Consider the following 20,301-nt stretch of genomic DNA (forward strand, 5'->3'; position numbering starts at 1 on the left):
GTTACATATTGTTTGTGCGTGTATGGGGGAAGGGACTTTAAGGGTTACTTTCCTCATTTACATTTACATTTAAGTCATTTAGCAGACGCTCTTATCCAGAGCGACTTACAAATTGGTGCATTCACCTTATGACTTCCTCCACTGTACGTCAAACTATAAAGCCTGGTGCATCAGGTGCATATTGGGAATTCGTTTTACATTTAAGCTCTATTCACTGTGTGTGGACCTTGATAACATAGAACACATTTCAACTACTTGTAAAACGACCATTGTCCCCTTTTCTGTATTAATACTTAGTACTTACATAGTTTTCTGATATTGAAAAACCATAAGAACTGTACATTCATTAGGGAGAAGACACCATGACAACCCGAAAAGCGTAATGCAATGAATAGTCTTTATTCCCTCCAGTTATCAAAGCAACATACATTTAATAATATGTAATTGTCATAAAATTGCAAGCAACATATTTGGGCCACACACATTAGTGTGGACTTTCTAGCAGACACGATTCCAATGGTTGGCTTAGCTATATAAAAGCAATAACGATTGCGTGCAAAATCAATTGAGATTGACTGAGATAAATAGCTGATTCTTTCAAGCCTGATCTGCCTGATGACACAGCTGTGGGGTTCTCTTTAAATGCAGTTACAACAGACAGGATTAGGCCAGTAAAAAGAGCCTCCAATCAATGCTAATTAATCCCTTGTTTACTCTACACTATTTGAATAGTCAACAAAACATTCCTAAGGCCAGTTGTTTTAGGAAGGATGCCAATTGAGTTTTCTATTTTTAAGAATGGAATTTGTCTGGATATCTGACATGCAAAGCCTACTCTGAAAATCAATAATAAAAAATAAAAAAGATTTGTAAATGTTATCGTAATTGTACAGCACAGAATAGTGTCTGATAGAATAGAATGGGTAAAATGGGTAGCCTAATACAGTAGTCCCCAATCAGAGATTCAAGCTGCCTGGTCCACGGTTGTAAAACGTCTGGTCCTCCCACATCTTGTCAACCATACATTCTTGACTGTTTGAGTGATGCTATCGGTAGCCATAGAAACCAGATACAATAGATTCATTCCCCCTGCCTCTCTCTCCCTGGCCAGTCCTCTCCATCCACTGAAAAGCTCTTGACTTTGCGCATGTACGGCCAAACTGAACATTGCATCGACTCCAAGATGGCGTTAACACGTCTGGCTTGCATTCTGGTCCTCCTCTCAACTCACTGTAAGTAAATACATGAGGACTGAGCTTTATTTCTCTAGCCTATTGCCGTTGCTGAGACATTCTGGACGAGACATTCTGGACGTGACACTCGCTTGTGTCATTTGAAATGAGCTACTTTGTTATTTGCGAGACGTGATCTGCGTAAGGATATAAGTGATCATTTCTGACCCAACTCTCTCAGCAAGCTAGCTATAGCCAGCCAGCTATTTTGTTATTAATAGATGATGTTCTGATTTAAATGGAGATATATTCAATTATAAAGTAGGCAATCGAAGACCAGAATTAAGAAATGGTTTGGTAACGCTAGAGCCTCAAGTCCTGTTGTGTCGGCTCGTTGGAATGTTTGATCTATCTGAAGCCGGACAGTGCAGTTTGGCATTTGGAAGTATGTCTAGTTTATCGAACTCTTCAGAGATAGAAACCTTTCGTAAAATGTTCTACATACAGTTAGCGTGTTTTAATGGGCTACAAACTTTACATGATGAAATAGCAAGAAGAGATACAATGTATCCGTTCATTTAGAGGCTTGTTTTTTAAAAGGGGACTCCCCCTTTAGTCTGTCTTCTTACTTTCAAAAGTGTTCGACTGTAAACTATAAATGTGTTATTGTCTAAGAAATAAGTATTTCATATAAATATACGTTTGCTTAAACGTTTTTAACGTGTTTGAATCGTGGTTGATAAAAGTTCAGTCTCGCAGTATTCAGTGATGCGAGATAACGGTTTTTTCCATTGGGGAATAAAGACAGACAGTTCGCGGGAGGAGCCTATCTGAAAGCAGCAGGCAGCTCGCTTTGTCAGCGTTGAGAACTCTTTGAAGAGCGGTTCTAAAATGTAGATTTTGTAACTTTTTATTAGCCATCTTAAGCGATTTGTCTCGGCATGTAAACAGTTATTGTTTTGATTTGACCCTAATTAAAACATGAAATAACTGTTAGAACTGTTTACAATTTGGCCAGATGCAGAGACAAATCTTTTAGCTATGTTGCTGGAAGAGTATGATGCAATTCGTTCCCATGAAGCGCTCCCTCGTGTTTAACTCAGACATACTCAGATCCTTCTCGGAAAGAATGTTTAATCATTATGTTGACATTTCAGAGACATTTGTATCAACTTTCCCAATTGCTGATGTCATTGACATGCTAAATTAAACGAAATAGAACTCTGAATAAGAAGAATGATTTTTTTTGTTGTTGAATTGTTCCCAAATGTTTCCTAATAGCCCATAGCAGGTGCTATAGCTTACCTCATATTCAAATTGTAATGAGAATTTGAATCACTAAAGTTATTGATAAATAAGTTAAGGCTACTGATATACACAACACATAAGGCTAGATTATAGCAGGATCTTAAACAGCACCACGTGATGGACTGGTGGTGGTCGTTTGCTTTAGGGTTTAACTGTTTTTCCTGAAGTGCTAAGCATGTATTGAATCGTTCTTGAAGAGAGACACACGGAACAAAAGGAAGCACAGACCTGTGTGCCTTCAGCCCCTCTGGTCATCCAAGTGTGTGGACTGGCTTAATTATCTGTGAATTTAAATATGGATAGCAAGAGGGCTGCTTCCAAAGATGGTGCTGGTGTCTTTCAATGTCGAGCAGGAATTAGACCTACTGAGAATCTGATTTAGTGTGTTTGAAGCAATGTTGCCTATTATTTTACAGCTTGCCCAGTTGTTATTGTCTATAGGCTATATACTATAGTTAGAGCTAGTTAACCTTGATTGTTGTTGGAAAGATTGTTACCACTCAATTACAGTTCAGAAAGAAAAACATAATTCACAATTTGAGGAAAATAACTTGAATCAGCTTTGTACGTTTAAACACCTGTTACCTGAAACCCCACCTCTTTAAGGAATACCTAGGATAGGATAAAGTAATCCTTCTAACCCCCCCCTTAAAAGAGTTAGATGCACTATTGTAAAGTGGTTGTTCCACTGGATATCATAAGGTGAATGCACCAATTTGTAAGTCGCTCTGGATAAGAGCGTCTGCTAAATGACTTAAATGTAAATGTAAATGTACTATGTAATTTGATTTTATTGCTTAAATGTACAAATCTATTTGAACTCTTTTGTTATGCACATTCTTTTGTTGGTTTTAGGCTTATTCATCATTGGCTTGTTTTTTCATTTCCAAGGAACTGTTTTGAACTCATGTCATAGTTTGAATGTATTTTGAATAGGTATGAGATTACAGGGATTTGCTAAAAATAAGGAAACACCAACATAAAGTTTTTTTTAAATAAGACGTTGGGCCACCACGAGTCGCCAGAACAGCATCAGTGCGCCTTAGCATAGATTCTACAAGTACACTATATATACAAAAGAATGTGGACACCCCTTCAAATTAGTGGATTCAGCTATTTCAGCCACACCGTTGCTGACAGGTGTATAAAACTGAGGACACCGCCATGCAATCTCCATAGACAAACATTGCAATAAAATGGCCTTACTGAAGAGTTCAGTGACTTTCAACTTGGCACCGTCATAGGATGCCACCTTTCCAACAAGTCAGTTCGTCAAAATTCTGCCCTGCTAGTGCTGCCCCGGTTAACTGTAAGTGCTGTTATTGTGAAGTGGAAACGTCTAGGAGCAACAACGGCTCAGCCGCAAAGTGGTAGGCCACACAAGCTCACAGAACGGGACCACCGAGTGCTGAAGCGCGTAGGGGGGACCAACTCCATATTAATACCCGTGAATTTGGAATGAGATGTTCGACGAGCAGGTGTCCATATACATTTGGTCATGTAGTGTATCTGGAGCTCTATTGGGGGGATGCGACACCATTCTTCCACAAGAAATTTCATCTTCTGGTGATTTGTCGATGGTGGCCGGAAACGCTGTCTCAGGCGCCGCTCCAGAATCTCCCATAAGTGTTCAATTGGGTTGAGATCCTGCCAAGACTTAGAAGTGCCAAGATATGTGGGAGCTTGACAGTGCTGAAAGTGGAACAGTACCAAAGCCAATATAAACCAAGCCAATATTCTTTTATTTTTATTTGGACTTGCGTGTATTGTTTTGTATTGTTAGGTATTACTGCACTGTTGGAGCTAGGAACATCAGAATTTCGCTACACCCACGACAACATCTGCAAAATATGTGTATGCAATCAATAAAATTTGATTAGATTAATATTGAGATATTTCCTTACTAGTCTTAGAAGAAGCACCTTTACAAATCTTAACCCTTAAGGTCCAGTCACCTCTATTTGAAGTTTGAGAATTATTGGCTTCTTTGACCTCAAGAAATTCACATTTATTCAGTGGCAGTAAAACTTGTTTTCCAGTCTGAATAAAAGTGAAAGAAAGATCAATAACAATGGTTGTGGCAAATGTCATTTCAGACTTGATAAATTACCCTTTAGCAAATGAGTGGGAAATTGATTAGGCTACTCATGGAGGCATGACCAACTGAAATGTGAGAACCTGGTCTAGTTTTTTTGCCCTATGGCAGCTCACAGTAAGTCTGCTTAAGCCTCATACCTCTTTGGGTGAGAAGAGAAGTCCCTTATCTGAAGAGATATGGGAGAGAAAAGCAAGCTGCCTCCTTAAGCATGAAACACATCGAGTATCCCATTGCCGATAGACAGCCTATAGGTACTTATCACAGTGGGAGGCTGTTCCTATTCTTACTAGAACAAAAGCGGTACCTGCTTCATGCCGACCTGTTAGCAACAAACCTATCGATTCTACTTGTAGAATCACAATGCTCGTCAGCGGCCAACAACTTGACTTTGAGACAATCAGAGAGCATGAACCCCCCCAAAAGGGGGACATTTTCTCCATACATCCACGGATGAGCCAGTCACACTTCATATGCAATGTAGGCTATGGGATGGTAGCTAGCTAAGTGCATTAATTAAATCACAATGGATTAGCTAGTTTCAATGAATAAGCTGCCTGTGTTAGCTGCCGAGTGTTGTGCAAGCCAGCGAATATGCTAACGCCTTTGCTTAGCTAATGTTGGAGTGTTTTCCCCTGATAAGTCTCTCCATCATGGCAAAATGTTTGGTCACACACACACACACACACACACACACACACACACACACACACACACACACACACACACACACACACACACACACACACACACACACACACACACACACACACACACACACACACACACACACACACACACACACACACACACACACACACACACACACACACGATGAAGGATAAGACGCCTGTCTTCTTTGCTGACTTAATTTAAACAGGAGCCAGATGACAGGTGTTTTCTTCATTGTATAAAATGTGTGGCAATGCTGGTGGGGCCGGCAGGAGTTGGTGAGCCCCAGGGAAAGTGCTGATAGCGCTTCCCCCCAGGAGGTGCTTGTTGTCAGATGCTTCCCTTCCCATCCACAGCTTGTGAGCAAATGTTTGGAGCACTCCCTGAATGGCATGCTGGAACCCCCGGGCGAGTCACATACAGCTTGACATTTTAGTGTAGACAGTAAATGGCAGGGAAAAAGAGAAAAACGAATAGCAAGCACAGAGAGGAGTGGCTGCCCACTCAGCGCTAGTTTATTTAGAGAGTTAAGAGTTATTCCCAACAGACAAAGCAGTTGTGTGAGAATGGTAGACCCACTGTCCGTTTAAACTAGCACGGTAGCCCATGTCCTGTAATTAGGCTTGCAGCTCTAGCCTACATTTCCAGTTTGTTTGTAAAGCCGTTTGCAGTAGAGGTCGACCGATTAGGATTTTTCAACGCCGATACCGATTATTGGAGGACCAAAAAAAAGCAGATACCGATTAATCGGACAATTTTTTTAATTAATTTTTTGTAATAATGACAATTACAACAATATTGCATTAACACTTATTTTAACTTAATATAATACATAAATAAAATCAATTTAGCCTCAAATAAATAATGAAACATGTTCAATTTGGTTTAAATAATGCAAAAACAAAGTGTTGGAGAAGAAAGTAAAAGTGCAATATGTGCCATGTAAAAAAGCTAACGTTTAAGTTCCTTGCTCAAAACATGAGAACATATGAAAGCTGGTGGTTCCTTTTAACATGAGTCTTCAATATTCCCAGGTAAGAATTTTTAGGTTGTAGTTATTATAGGAATTATAGGACTATTTCTCTCTGTACCATTTGTATTTCATATACCTTTGACTATTGGATGTTCTTATAGGCACTTTAGTATTGCCAGTGTAACAGTATAGCTTCGTCCCTCTCCTTGCCCCTACCTGGGCTCGAACCAGGAACACATCGACAACAGCCACCCTCGAAGCAGCGTTACCCATGCAGAGCAAGGGGAACAACTATTCCAAGTCTCAGAGCGAGTGACGTTTGAAACGCTATTAGCGCGCACCCCGTTAACTAGCGCGCACCCCGCTAACTAGCTAGCCATTTCACATCGGTTACACCAGCCTAATCTCGAGAGTTGATAGGCTTGAAGTCATAAACAGCTCAATGCTTGAAGCATTGCGAAGAGCTGCTGGCAAAACGCACGAAAGTGCTGTTTGAATGACTGCTTATGAGCCTGCTGGTGCCTACCATCGCTCAGTCAGACTGCTCTATCAAATCATAGACTTAATTATAACATAATAACACACAGAAATACGAGCCTTTGGTCATTAAAATGGTCAAATCCGGAAACTATCATTTCGAAAACAAAACGTTAATTCTTTCAGTGAAATACGGAACCGTTCTGTATTTTATCTAACGGATGGCATCCCTAAGTCTAAATATTGCTGTTACATTGTACAACCTTCAATGTTATGACATAATTATGTACAATTCTGGCAAATTAATTACGGCCTTTGTTAGGAATAAATGGACTTCACACAGTTCACAATGAGCCAGGCAGCCCAAACTACTGCATATACACTGATTCAAGAGAAATGACACAATTTTCCTAGTTATAAGAAATTCATGTTAGCAGGCAATATTAACTAAATATACTAAATATGCAGGTTTAAAAATATATACTTGTGTATTGATTTTAAAGAAAGGCATTGATGTTCATGGTTAGGTACACATTTGTGCAACGACAGTGCTTTTTTCGCAAATGCGCTTGTTAAATCATCACCCGTTTGTCAAAGTAGGTTGTGATTCAATGATAGATTAACAGGCACCGCATCGATTATATGCAACGCAGGACACGCTAGATAAACTAGTCGTATCATCAACCATGTGTAGTTAACTAGTGATTATGTTAAGATTGATTGTTTTTTAGAAGATAAGTTTAATGCCAGCTAGCAACTTACCTTGGCTTCTTGCTGCCCTCGTGTAACAGGTAGTCAGCCTGCCACGCAGGCTCCTTGTGGAGTGCAATGTAAGGCAGGTGGTTAGAACGTTGGACTAGTAACCGGAAGGTTGCAAAAACTAATCCCCGAGCTGACAAGGTAAAAATCGGTCATTCTGCCCCTGAACAAGGCAGTTAACCCACCACCGTTCCTAGGCCGTCATTGAAAATAAGAATGTGTTCTTAACTGACTTGCCTAGTTAAATAAAGGTGTAAAAAAATATATATATTTTTTATTTTATTTGGCAAATCGGTGTCCAAAAATACCGATTACCGATTGTTATGAAAACTTGAAATCGGCCCTAATTAATCGGCCATTCCGATTAATCAGTCGACCTCTAGTTTGCAGTTAATCTATACTGAGGTTAGGTTTTGACAACAATTTGAATTGACATTTTGAATAATGTATTATGCACGATTCATGCAGATTCATCTCAGCATTTAGAAGTTACACTGAAGTTAAAGCTAATCATTGGCCAACAACAAGACCACAATAGTAGTTATCTACAATGCCTTCTGAAAGTATTCAGACCCCTTGACTTTTTCCAGATGTTGTTAGGTTACAGCCTTATTCTAAAATTGATTAAATTGTTTTTCAATCTACACACACAATACCCCATAGTAACAAAGTAAAACATGTTTTTTAGACATTTTTGCTAATTTATAAAAAATGAAAAACGGAAATGTCACATTTACATAAGTATCACTTATGCGCTGTCTTGGCTGTGTGCTTAGGGTTGTTGTCCTATTGGAAGGTGAACCTTCACCCCAGTCTGGAGCAGGTTTTCATAAAGGATCTCTTTGTACTTTGCTCTGTTCATCTTTCCCTCGATCCTGACTAGTTTCCCAGTCTCTGCCACTGAAAAACATCCCCACAGCATGATGCTACCACCACCAATCTTCACCGTAGGGATGGTTCCAGGTTTACCCCAGACGTGGCGATTGGCATTCAGTCCAAAGAGTTCAATCTTGGTTTCATTAGACCAGAGAATCTTGTTTCTCATGGTCTGAGAGTCTTTAGGTGCTTTCTGGCAAACTCCAACCAGGCTGTCATGTGCCTTTTACTGAGGAGTGCCTTCCGTCTGGCCACTGTACCATAAAGGCGTAATTGGTTGAGTGCTTCAGAGATGGTTGTCCTTCTGGAAGGCTCTCCCATCTCCATAGAAGAACTGTAGAGCGTTGTTAGAGTGACCATCAGGTTTTTGGTCACCTCCCAGACTAAGGCCCTTCTCCCCGGATTTCTCAGTTTGGCCGTTCTTCCAGCTCCAGGAAGAGTCTTGGTGGTTCCAAACCTCTTCCATTTAAGAATGATGGAGGTCACTGTGTTGTTGGACCTTCAATGCTGCAGAAATGTTTTGGTACCCTTCACCAGATCTGTGTATTGACACAATCCTGTCTCTGAACTCTACAGACAATTCCTTTGACCTCATGGCTTGGTTTTTGCTCTGACATGCACTGTCAACTGTGGGACCTTATATAGACAGGTGTGCACCTTTCCAAATCATGTCCAATCAATTGAATTTACCACAGGTGGACTCCAATCAAGTTGTAGAAACATCTCGAAGGTTGATCAATGGAAACAGGATGTATCTGAGCTCAATTTCGATTCTCATAGCAAAGGGTCTGAATACTTTTATAAATAAGGTTTTGTTTTGTATTTGTAATACATTTGCAAAAATTTCCAAAATCTGTTTTTCCTTTGTCATTATATGGTATTGTGTGTAAATTGATGAGGAAAAAACATATTTAATCAATTTTAAGGCTGTAACGTAACACAATAAGGCTGTAACGTAACAACATATGGAAAAAGGGGTCTGAATACTTTCCAAATGCACTGTACCTTGGATAACCGCGCCACAAAGGACCATGCATGGGATAAAGGCAGCAAAGCACATGATTCCAACAATGGAATGGCCCGAAACAGCTGAGCAGGAGTGGGTGGATGGGTTTGGGGAGAAGGCACGAGTGACCAGAAATATCTATGGCGTCCCTCCCAAACCCCAGACACTGTTTGTTAGCAGCAAATGCGGCATTGTGAATAAAAAGCATACGGAGGAAAAAACTTCTAATGTACTGTGAATTACTTCACCCCTCCCACTCACCTGTTTTAAGTTGGTCTTCAAGAGAATGAAAGGGTAGTTGACTAAGAAATAAAGCATAACAGAAAAGGTGGATTTGAATGGCCTTTCATGAGATAGAAATCCACTTGAACTTCGCACCAAGAACTTGAAAGGTTATTGAAGTAGGCACTACCCTGCTTTTATATATTTTTTCTCCTTTTGGTAAGCAGTAGCAGATGCTGAGGGGAAAGTTGAAAATGGACATGGTTATGTTCCAGGAATGGCAAGCACGTGCATTCTTCAAATGTTAATAAGACTATCGTGTGGAAGAGGCATTGATAAACAATAAAAAAAGGTCTAGAGCCTGGCTGCTAGGCTGAAGGTAGTTGGCCAAAACCCCCCATTAAAATATAACATCAGCTTTGGCTCGTCTCAGATTTGTTGTTGTTGTTGCATTAAGCCCATCTGTAGGCCTTGGTGTAATTTTGGGGAATTTTGATCGAGCACAACAATTATTTATATTTCTCAGAGATGTCACTTTTTTCTGAGATATGGCATAATAAGTCTGGAAGTGATATTTCACCTTGTCAGTAGCAGTTGAAATCTGTTTGTTTTGCCAAGACGTTATCATGCAATGTTTTTTCTGTGTCTGCGGGATAATCTTTGAAATGCTCATCAATTGGCTGTCTGAGTTTAGGGCAGTGTTTTGGCGATTTCCTGTTTGCCGATCTTTATCTGTAGTCACGTGATCCCTAGGGGAAGAACGCCGGAGTGGTTTTCCTCCCTGTGTTCATTCAATAGATTCAGACAGAGCCAGCACATCAATAGGTCAGGAGGAACCGCCATCAATCACACATTGGGATGCTGTCAATTTAGGGAAATAATTACAGATTCATTAATGGCAGGGCACAGATAATAGAGTGAATGCTGCTGAAGCACTGCCTGTCTGAAAAGGCAAGGGAAGGGAAGTCTGGGCTACATGCTAGGAGTCATAGCCAGATAATCGCTTTGGATTCATCCTCTGTTTACCATACTGTCACAAAGGCAATTACTCTCTCTATAAATAGCCAGATGGCAGAATCATATGACAGCCTCAGGTGTTTAAACGCTGTTCATTCCAAAGCATTGGGCTTGTATTCAAGCAACTCTAAATATATGATTCGAGATTAAACATATTCATATCTAAGCATAGTAAAATAGAAACTATTGGCATTATCTGAAAATGCATTTGTTCATCTTAAATCTTAAATACACATTGACGACAACTGACTAGTTTCAGCACCATCCTCACCGCTTTTCTACCCTTCTTAAAAGGCAATTTGGCATTTTCAGCGAGAACACTTTTCATTCCTAAAACAAGTCTATCACCAACAGCCAAGCTGACAGTCAAAATACTCTCCTTCCTGTGATCTGCAGAACTGACAATGACTCCAATCCCTCGCAGCAGCCAGCTGAGTTCTTAAGTGTCTTCTACAGTATGAAGGGCAGATGACACCAGCCTTGTGATAAAAAAAGACATCCCAATCATTTTGTTGACCATAACTAATCCTCGCCGAGGCGTTCTCTTGATGTAGGGCCTTGCAAAAGAGACTGGTATGCAAGAGCCATGTATGTGGTTGTACGGCCTCCGGGTAGTGTTGTGCGATTCTTGCGGTAAGACCTGACAAAAATGTTGGTGGTCATCCAAAGGAAGTTTTTATTTATTAATATTTTTTTATTTAACCTTTATTTAACTAGGCAAGTCAGTTAAGAACAAATTCTTATTTACAATGACGGCCTACCCCGGCAAAACCCTAACACGGACGACGCTGGGCCAATTGTGCTCCGCCCTATGGGACTCCCAATCACGGCCGGTTGTGATACAGCCTGGAATCGAACCAGGGTCTATAGTGACGCCTGTAGCACTGAGATGCAGTGCCTTAGGTCGCTGCGCCACTCAAGAACCCATTGAGCAGCATTGCGGTGTTAGGTTCTAAATGAACCAAGTAAAAACTCACAGACGATTAGTAAAGCTCAAACCAAGTTTATTCACCCAAAGGATTAGACAGCTGAAGAGACAAAGACATGGTTCCACCAGCACAAGTATATATACCCCAATTTGGATGAAGTCTCCTCCTTCCCTCTAAACATTACGTCTTTATTGCTAGGGAAGAAGTTAAGTGATGCAGGTAATTAACTGTTCCTTCTCCCTTAATGTGACCTGACCTCGGTCCCCATTCCTCACTAATCCACAGCTCTCCACCCTTATCTGTGACTGCAACTATGTGATCGCCTTTCCTTTACTCATTACATTCCAAGCTTAATTGACTCCACCATATACATTCCTCCTACAGATAACCTGTAACTTTTGGTGTAGGAACCAGGCTGTGGCACTCCTCATTTCCATAGGATACCTGATGATTAACAATATTTGCAAGATGGCGCCGACAGAGATGGTCGCCTCGCTTCGAGTCCTTAGGAAACTATGCAGTATTTCGTTTTTTAATGTATTATTTCTTACATTGTTACCCCAGGAAATCTTAAGTCTTATTACATACAGCCGGGAAGAACTATTGGATATAAGAGTGACGTCAACTTACCAACATTACGACCAGGAATACGACTTTCCCGAAGCGGATCCTCTGTTTGGACCACCACCCAGGACAATGGACCTAATCCCAGAAGCTGACCCAAAACAACGGCACAGCAGAAGGGGCAGATGGAGCGGCCTCCTGGTCAGGCTTCGTAGACGTGCACCTTGCACACCGCTCCCGAGTATACTACTCGCCAATGTCCAGTCTCTTGACAACAAGGTAGATGAACTTTGAGCAAGGGTTGCCTTCCAGAGAGACATCAGAGATTGTAACATCCTCTGTTTCACAGAAACATGGCTCTCTCGGGATATGTTGTGGGAATCGGTTCAGCCACCGGGCTTCTCCATGCATCGCACCGACAGAGATAAACTCCTCTCTGGGAAGAGGAAGGGCGGGGGTGTATGCTTCATGATTAATGACTCATGGTGTAATCATAACAACATACAGGAACTCAAGTCCTTCTGCTCACCCAACCTAGAATTCCTTACAATCAAATGCCGGCCATATTATCTCCCAATTTTTGATAACTAGTCACTTTAAACAATGCCACTTTAAATAATGCCACTTTAATAATGTTTACATATCTTACATTACTCATACCATATGTATATACTGTATTTTATACCATCTATTGCACCTTGCCTATGCCGCTCGGCCATCGCTCATCCATATATTTATATGTACATATTCTCATCCACTCCTTTAGATTTGTGTGTATTAGTTAGTTGTTGGGAAATTGTTCGATTACTTGTTAGATATTACTGCACTGTCGGAACTAGAAGCACAAGCATTTAGCTACACTCGCATTAACATCTGCTCACCATGTGTATGTGACCAATAAAATTTAATTTGATTTTGATTTGATTTATTTCAAGTTTAGAAGTCAGAACCCATCTGCAGTGAGTAAGGGGGGTGGAGTAGCGGTAGGTTTGGGCGGTATAGTTCTCTTTTTGGGGGTTTGGTGCACCCTAAAATTAACTATCTGACTATCTATGTGCCAAATAAATGATTACCAGCTCAGGGCTCCAGTTATGCATTTGGTTTGCTAACTTGCTATTTAAGTGGCTAGCTTGCTCGATCAAGCTTCTTGGTTACAGCAGAGAATCAATCCCCTCCTGGATCAAGATCCCTGCTGCCAACATTTTTTTCCATTCAGAAAGAAATAGTGGCCCTTGTGCGCACTGCCGGTAATACTGTATGGCACAGGAACGATATGAAGGTATGAAAATATGGAGTGCATCGTGACTTCTCACTGTAGTGTTTCTCACGTTTCTACCCAAGGTAATCGGCCCAGATGCTTTATCAGCCCAGTGACCATATGCCAGAAATGATTCATCATCAGGCAGAATCTCAGCATCAAATCAAGCTAAATCATTCTTATAACTATCTCAAGCTCAGGAAATGTAGTTGGCCTCTGTGAAGGGATGTGCAAGTCTTGTGCTAAGGCCTGACAAAAATGTTGGCAGTCAGACAAAGGGAGTTTTTGTTGAGTAGCATTGCGGTGAGTAAGGGGGGTGGAGTAGGGGTGTTTGGGAGTTCTCTGTGACTTCTCACTGCAGTGTCTCTCACGTTTCTACCCGAGGTAATCGTCCCAGATGCTTTATCAGCCCAGTGACACAAATGCCACAAATTATTCATCATCAGGCAGAAACTCGGCATCAAATCATGCTAAATCATTCTTATGACCATCTCAAGCTCAGGAAATGTAGTCCATTGAAGACTGCCATGCCATCACAAATAATCCATCAAAGTATGACATGTTTGGTAATACACAGTTTCAGTAAATTGGTCCAAGGTTCTTATTTAGGCAGCTGATAGGTAGGCCTACAACTACAGTTTCAAATGGAATGTATTTCACAATAAAGCCTCTCTCTTCAAACAAGGTATGTAGGCGTTAGCAAGTTCACTGAACGTCAGAATGATGGTGAGTAGGCGATAGAGAACAGACAGAGCTACAATAAATGATTATTGATTTGTATCAAACAAAGGAAGGTCTTAGTAGAATAAATATCCTGTCTACTTTTGAAAAGCCACCATTAGCATCCGACTTGCAATGTACATTTAGCTGACTGGTCAGATAGTGTTGGTAGATTGTAACCAGACTATCTGGTGACCTGGTGTTGGGGTTAACACTTGGGCTACAGTATTAGGCCTAACTGGTAAAAAGGATGATTTTATGCAGCAGAGATGCGACAGTGTAACATTAACTGAGCAAGTATAACCTCAGTAATTCCTTTGTCCCATTAATGCTCTTAATAAGGATACTCTTTATTTTACAATATGCTATTTACCTGGCACTTACTTAGAAATGACATGGAGAAATGGTAATCACTCAATAATTACTTAACTATTTGTTTGGTTTATTTGGGATTCATTGAAACAAGAAGCAGCATTTGTGTTGCTATATTTGAAGGACCAAAAAATATCAATTGTTATCACATAATTTTACGAGTTCATACCAAGTAATAATTATAAGCAGAGACAAGACTAAGTATAGCCAGACATAAGAACATATCTTCATGATAGCTTTCAGCTGACCTAGTCTGGAGCACTTCCATTAAAACTTCATCATCAGTTAAGCCTGAGAAAGTGTCGGACCAAGCATGTATAAAATACTCAGTGAGCACTGAAATCTTTGATATCGAGCGACATTAATGGCATTTCATAATCCTGTCAGAATGTATCACTGGGACATGGGCAACCCTAGGTTTTTGGTTTGCCATGAGTCGTGCCTGAGAACACGGTAGAAGCCCAGATACAGCATGTACACAGTACAGCTGCCACACGTGTGTGAGTGCATACCCTGGGTAAGTGCCTGAGATATTTGTCGGCATGCCAGACATTGGTGGCGAGTTAGTAACATGGTGGCCCTAGACTGAGCTTCGTAAGAGGGTGTACTGCCTGTAGTACTTACTTGTCAACCATGCTACAGCAAGCTGTAGAAAAATAAAAACAATTTGAGTCATTTTTATTGTGACTCAGAGGTTTGGCGGGCATTTGTCATCACTGTAACCGGACGCTAGACAAGGCCGCATCCTCAGAGCTGTAGAGAGAGTTTAGGCATCCGTGTGCTTAAGAGTCCATTTTAGTAGCAGAGCCTATAGGGGCTGATAAGGGTGCTTGCCTGAACTGGTGACGTTAGCAGGTAAAAAAGAAAAAAAAGAAAAAAAAGAAAAGGCCAACGCGTGGAAGTGCACAGAAATTTGAATAGATTTTCATAAACACCGTCGTGTCAGCCATTGGAAAGAAAAAGTGAATAGGACAGAAAAAAAGATGTGGAACAACTCATCAAATTTGTCACATCTAGATAATTTCTAAGGCAGGAAGGTTGCAATTAAACTAAATTGTCAGTTTCTCAACATTCTAGTCTTATTCTAATGTGAAATGCAGCAGAGACATCCCAAAATGACCACACTATCTCATCTGCCATTTCCTCCTAGATAGTCCGACTTCCCGAGTTGAACATGTTTATACAATGGTCATTATCAGGTCTTACAAGATAACCTTAAAAGGAGCCAACAAGACCTTGGAGAGGTTTCACACAGGCAGAATAATCAGACATTATTATTGGGGATGATTGTGTGAGGCTTAAAAGAGATTCTCACAATGTGGAATAACACCACAACAAAGATACTAGTACATTCACCATAGCCATATAGAAGAGGTTCATTGTAACGCTGGAATGAATTCAAGACCACTCTAGATGATATAGAGATATAGAAATTACGACTTGTGAACAAAGCAAATGTATCGTGGCAACATGGGAGATGAGAAAAAGACAGATTAAACTTGTCCTTTTAAAACCTATTTAATCCCAATAGAAGCAACAATAATACGTTTGAAGTCAGGATTATAATAGATTGTGATAGAAAATGACATGTTTTCTTTATTATTCATCTATTTTGTCATGGCAAAAGCTCAAAGGATGAATATGAAGCACTAGGCCTAGATGCAGAATTTGTCGTGTCTCCACTAGGCTAACATTCCTTTCTAAAAACAGTGCTCTGTCATTGATTGATAGGACCCTCTATGCATATACATTTCACACACACAGTCACAATTAACGGAAAGCTGTACAGCCTCATCTTTTCATATCCCCCCCTCCCATTTACATTTTAAGGCCCTCACTGTAAAAACCCACATCTTAAAACATAGGCTGCTTGCATACCCATGTAGAATGTTGAATACAAACCATGAAAATAAATTGTTTTGAGAGATATATCCAGACAGCCCTGCACATTTTAGATGAAAGTACAATGACCCTGGTGGAACAATCTGGTCAGGCGGCACCATAAGAAGATTTGCTACGCTTGACCTGTGTTCTTCATTTCCAGTATGCACTGCTGGTACGATGAAGACATGTCTTATAGTCTTTCTGAAAGAACAATGAGAGCACAGATGTGCGGCTCTTGAAATATTGAACGCATAAAACAGCAGTGACAGAATAAAGCCAACAAATAATTTATTGAGAAAATAAATAAGAATGGTAGAAAACATAAGAACAAAAGCCTTTTAGTAGGCAGGACGAGTTATTTGATGGTGCTCACACAGGGTCTCGGAGTGTGCCCTTTGGATGAGGAGAGGAAAAACACAAAAGTTTCCCCCCAGCCTCCTCAGACCCATCCATTCCGGTTGTATCCGGTTTGAGCCAGAACAATGATCTTATGGGTTTGTGCATTTTCACCACACTTTCAGAGGGAATCTATATCTCTGGGCTGATGAGTCCCTCTAAATAGCCTCCCCCGATTCTCAGTGTAATTAATTCCCCGCTCTGAGGGTCATTCATGCGGAACTGGCCAACCATGCAGTTTTATTTCAGATCATCAACACTCAGGATCATCCTGCATATGACTTTGGGCAGCATACTGTGGTTTCAGGGCGTAGGTTAGCCCAATGTTTCGAGACAGACCTGGGAATGACAGGACTCGGAAGGTCTCGTGGTCAAACGAACAGATCTACAAGTGGCCCCAGATGTGAGCAATGAAGGTAGCGTAGAGTACTGTATATTGGTTAAACCTACCGATGCCCACTCAATTTGATGGTTTTCCCCCAGAGTTTAGCTGGACGCTTGTTTAGAGATCAGACAGCAGTTGGCCAATCGGTTGGAGACATCACTTATCAGGGGTGGGGTCACTATAATTACTATGTGCAGCTGCAAAGATTCCATCGTAGTCTGGACATTCCATACTGGGAGCAATATGCAGACCAGTGACACTCCCCAGTAATTGACGGGATATTCTCCTTAGTGTGACTAATGAGTTTGGCCATAATTATTTCCCATTTAAAGGGCTTAAAAAAAAACAAATCTTGGTTAGCTGAGTTATGCTAGAATTACTCAGCTAGGACTGTAATAATACTGTTAACCTGTATCATTAAAGTGCATCTTCCAAGGAATTCTCCATTGCATGATATACAGAAGATGAGAACAAGCATAGCAAGAGACCATAAGACAGAGACTGGTGATCGTTCTCTTTGGTTTGGAGATGGGCTTATGAACACACCTCAGCGGTGCACTACACATCTGTCTAGTGAACAAAATCATTTTCTCTCTGGATCAAGATCCAGATGCGAGCGTGTTTCTTTTTTGTGACTCTGTCTTGACATGTAAACAGTGTGTAATCTGCCATGTAAATCATTGTCTTTCAGAGCTTCAGAGAAAGGCAAATGGTATATTGAAAAAAGTCCCTGCCAATTTCATGTTTGTATGCAACTTTTTCCATCCTTAATTCTTGATGTTTCCCCCCCTTTTCCAATTTTAAGTTTGAGGCAAAAAAATGGAGGGCAATCGAAGGGGCACTTTTGCTTTATCAAACAGAACACCACAGAGCACTTAGGTTTGCAAAAACAGGCAGGTGACAAAGGTCAACAGCTGTCCTCTATTTTTGCCATGAACACACTTCTGTGACTCACCATTGTGTCCAACCACCAGGTTGCATTGTAACATTGAACAGTATGTCTTACTTCCTGTGATGGCATGAGTGTGACTACATTGCTAGCGTTAAATTCGGCCACAGAATGGGCTGCATGGAGCGCTCAGCAGTTTTGCTATGCGGCGCGTTTGTCCGGCATTTCCCATGGAAACCCGTGGGGGATTCCTCCCGAGCAGGTGATGGAAGCAGGGGTCCTTTGGGGTTGTCAGTGGTAGCATGAGGCTCAGATGGTTATCCCCTTTTCTCCCACCTGTTGCTCAGCAACATTCTCTGCCCTGCTCCTCAGACTGCCTATGCTAACTATTTGAGTCTGGAGTATGCTTTTGTACACATGTTGTTCTAAAGGCCTGCTCACTGGGTCAGTCGCTGGGATCGCTCACCAGGGAACTGCACACTTTGATGTCGCAATCCTTCAAAGCACGCAATTTTTGATATAGGAGAGCAATCCTTTTTGGTATAGGAGAGCATTGTGTTAGTATCTAGTCTAGAAATGGTTATGAAATAGTCCTGATTTATTCAGTTATATATCCTAGGTTGTGGAATTTAGTAGTCTTTAGCATTGGGATAGTGGGTGGTAAGAGTGCGTCTTCCATCAGAAAAGTCAGAACACAGTAATTTTGTGATGCCAAACATTAAAATACAAACCATACTGTAGTAAACACTTTAATTGACATTTACTACATAGACTATATCTTAGCAGAACAATATAATTGCCTCTGAGCAAGGCACTTTTTAAAATATCATCTGGACAAGGGTATTCTAACTAGCAAGGATTATCAAAATGGACAGTAAATAAATGATCAGGGAATGTTATGACTGTTGTCGTTAGTTGACCTCAAATGAGGTTCCTTTTGGAAAGTGACCCTTTTCCCTGTCCACGCTTATCAAAACTCTGCATCACCTGTGACCAGTTGTTGGTGCTGAGTGATTAACAGAAATGTCAGTTATTTTTAATTTTTAAACAACTAATTGATCGATTATTTGAATTCCATTAAGTTCAGTTTTTTCTGTGCTGTGAGCTCAGTGCGCACATTGCACGTTTTCTCTAGAGATAAATCAGATCAATCCCGAACTGTGCTATGTAGTAGTAATTGTAGTTTCCAACAGGCCAATATTCTACATAGATTAGCGCAGAAAACGTGGTAATTAACTACAATGACCATACATGCTTACAATCCATTGCATGCCTACTTGTCCAGTCCGTGTTTCTTTTAGCATGCTCCTTAAAAGAGAGAAGAATGCGTTATCGAGAAGGATAGAGAGCAGTTGCTTCGGGTGGTATCTCTCTCTACCTGAAAATACATGATCTAAGTGATTGATAGTTGGTATTCAGCAGTCATAAAAGTATGTCTTATTTACTTAGAAGATCTACTAAAATAATGATTTTGTCAGAGCATAGGCAGCAGCTCTATAGAGATGAGATGATGACTTGGAATGAAAATAAAGTAATCAAATAAAACTAATGCAATATACACAACAACTGAAATATTTTATTAAAATAATGTGAATAAATGTTGATTAATAAGTGATAAGCAGTAATGGGCAGTCACTACTATCATGGAACTTTTATCAATTGTTTTATTCAGATTATTAACAGAAACTGAACCAACCTCAAAAAGCACTAATCGCTCAGCACTACCGGTTGGTTGTCCCCACGATGTCAAAAGCTTTGGGTGACCTCACATTCTACACTCCCCCGCACTCACTCCACACTAACTGCTTACTAACTAACAATTAAACAGGCCAGAACTGCTGCCCACAGCATTTAACAAAATATAGAGCCATATTTATTGAGTCTAGGTCTACTTCAAATCTGGTCAAAATAAATATTTTGTCCAAGTATGGATCTTTTAGGTGGAGCAGGATATGGTCTGAACCCAGACTCCCTCATTCGATAGTAATGATTGTGGACAGCTCTACACCGGAATAAAATGTAGACACTACTATTTTGTCAGTAAATAAGTACAAAATAAAACGAGTCTAGTTTGAATAGTCTGTTATGAATGCCTCACACTATGTTTAGTTAGTCTACATGTTCAAACCTCACCCCTTGTTATTTGTTTTCTGAATCAAGTCTTGCGTAACTGCCTATCATTTTCAAGAGTCTATTCATGGAGTAATGGGGGTTGGCGGCCTTGATTTAAAGGCCCTACCCCGTTGACATCCATCATTGCTACCGAATCACAGTGAAAGCAAGTGGAAAGAGGACACATTTTTCATTGGGTTGCCATAGAGCACTTC

General features: G+C 40.6%; 1 protein-coding gene across 1 annotated transcript in view; it reads left to right on the forward strand.

Annotated features, from left to right (window-relative positions):
• Positions 1 to 1,095: 1,095 nt before the first annotated feature.
• Positions 1,096 to 20,301, forward strand: part of LOC129868041 (junctional adhesion molecule 3B-like) — a 43,905-nt gene continuing 24,699 nt past the window's right edge. The window contains exon 1 of the mRNA XM_055941616.1: positions 1,096 to 1,232. Coding sequence (XP_055797591.1) covers positions 1,148 to 1,232 — 85 coding nt within the window. The 5' untranslated portion in view covers positions 1,096 to 1,147. The remainder of the gene's footprint in view (positions 1,233 to 20,301) is intronic.

This window comes from Salvelinus fontinalis, chromosome 13, assembly GCF_029448725.1.
Source record: "Salvelinus fontinalis isolate EN_2023a chromosome 13, ASM2944872v1, whole genome shotgun sequence".
In the NCBI taxonomy this organism is placed as follows: domain Eukaryota; kingdom Metazoa; phylum Chordata; class Actinopteri; order Salmoniformes; family Salmonidae; genus Salvelinus; species Salvelinus fontinalis.